This window comes from Etheostoma spectabile, chromosome 10, assembly GCF_008692095.1.
Source record: "Etheostoma spectabile isolate EspeVRDwgs_2016 chromosome 10, UIUC_Espe_1.0, whole genome shotgun sequence".
Classification (NCBI taxonomy): Eukaryota; Metazoa; Chordata; class Actinopteri; order Perciformes; family Percidae; genus Etheostoma; species Etheostoma spectabile.
This window is the reverse complement of record NC_045742.1, coordinates 24706731-24708294: the sequence shown is the minus strand read 5'-3', so window position 1 is coordinate 24708294 and position 1564 is coordinate 24706731. Positions and strand designations below refer to the sequence as shown.

Genomic DNA, 1564 nt, shown 5'->3' with positions numbered 1-1564 from the left:
AAAAAAAAAAAAAAAAAAACGGTTGTGTTTTATTCAAGCTCTACGAGCAGGTCTCCTTCGCCCACTGTCTCCCCTGGCTTACAGTGGACACTCTTAACCTGGGGGGGCAAGACAACACACGGACACACACACAATTAAAAACATGAACACTTTAAAAACCTATACAGAATATTATTATTACTTAGCAAAGGCTTTAATAAATCTGTGTCTAATCTACCTCCATGATTATTTATCAATGTGCTCCCAGTAACAGCATCAGCCAGTATTCTGTGGACCTGGTGTTGCTTCTTTATATTCACAACACACCCATGATACGATAACAACAGCTCCACTGTCAGTGTTTGATGTTACCTTTGCTTGTTTGACGGCAGTCAAACTGTTCTGCATCTTCATTGCTTCTATCACACAGATCTCCTGACCCTCGGCAACCTACAACCACACACACATATTTTAATAATGTAAAAAAACGTCCGCAAAGAGAAGAACCAGGACAAGGACACAAATATTAAAGATGCCGTAGAATACACAAGGCTGGCGGACGGCTTAGTAGCATCTATAGAGTCCACCCTATAATGTTTCATTTTGTTACTCAGTACAGTAAAATTTAACTGAAACTTAAGCTCATAAGGCACCTACACTACAAAACAACCACTGTTCACCTAATCCTGTTTGGACAGAAGACCGGAAGTGTGTATTGGAGCACTAAATAGAAGTGGGCGGACACCTTAAAATACCACCCATACTTGAAAGTTGAACAGGTTGCTCTTAAATCACAGTTTGATGTAATAACACTTTTCTGGTTTCAGGCTTTCCATAAGATTTTGAAAGACTTTGAGGTTATTGTTTCTGCATTCCAAAAAGTGGGAAAACCATTTCATTATGGAGCTGGCTTTGTGCACGTTGAGACACAAAAAGGGACAAATCCAACCTGTTGACACAAAGTTGGAGGGACAATAGATCTCTAGATAAAAACCTGGGCTTTGTACGGCCCCTGGGCCTCATCCGGGCCCTTTGGGCGGCCCTCACCGGCCTGCTAGAGGTCAATGGGAAGTTAGCAATCCAACGTAAATAAGCGTACCATGTCTCATGCATGGAATCCAACTGCATTGCTTTTATTTTGAAGCAGGGTTGTTGTTTTTTTTGCTTTTTTTGTTATGAACGTATGTAGCTTCTTCTTCTCTGGGGTCTGTTTCAGAGTTAGTTAATCAAACCTGAGAGAGAGGGGGATCTCCAGCCCATTTTAGAAGGAGAGGTAACTTAACCTCAGAGTCAGTTACTATTGTAACTAAGCCTGTGACCCTAACCTGGTCAGGAGCAGGTTTTCTTCTCTCAGTCTCCTCCCTCTGACACAGCTTGCTTTCATTTCCATTTCAAAGCCGCAAACTAAGCTCACGAGACGTTAGAATGGACGTGAATGAGCTATTATCTTTAAACGGGGACACTTGACCTAGAACTGTTCTCAGACCCTAAAGGTCTGAGTCTAGAATTGCCCCTGCTGCTACTTCATACTTGTAGTCCACTACACCTCAGAGGGGAATGTTGTAATGTTTACTGAACTACATTT

General features: G+C 41.9%; 1 protein-coding gene across 3 annotated transcripts in view; it reads right to left on the bottom strand.

Annotated features, from left to right (window-relative positions):
• Positions 1-1564, bottom strand: part of pcca (propionyl-CoA carboxylase subunit alpha) — a 26282-nt gene that overhangs the window by 648 nt on the left and 24070 nt on the right. The window contains exons 22-23 of one of the 3 annotated variants that reach the window (XM_032527478.1): positions 352-429; positions 11-98 (exon numbers count right to left, since the gene is read on the bottom strand). In XM_032527478.1, coding sequence (XP_032383369.1) covers positions 30-98; positions 352-429 — 147 coding nt within the window. In that variant the 3' untranslated portion in view covers positions 11-29. The remainder of the gene's footprint in view (positions 1-10; positions 99-351; positions 430-1564) is intronic. The other 2 variants (XM_032527479.1, XM_032527477.1) reach the window with 2 other exon arrangements.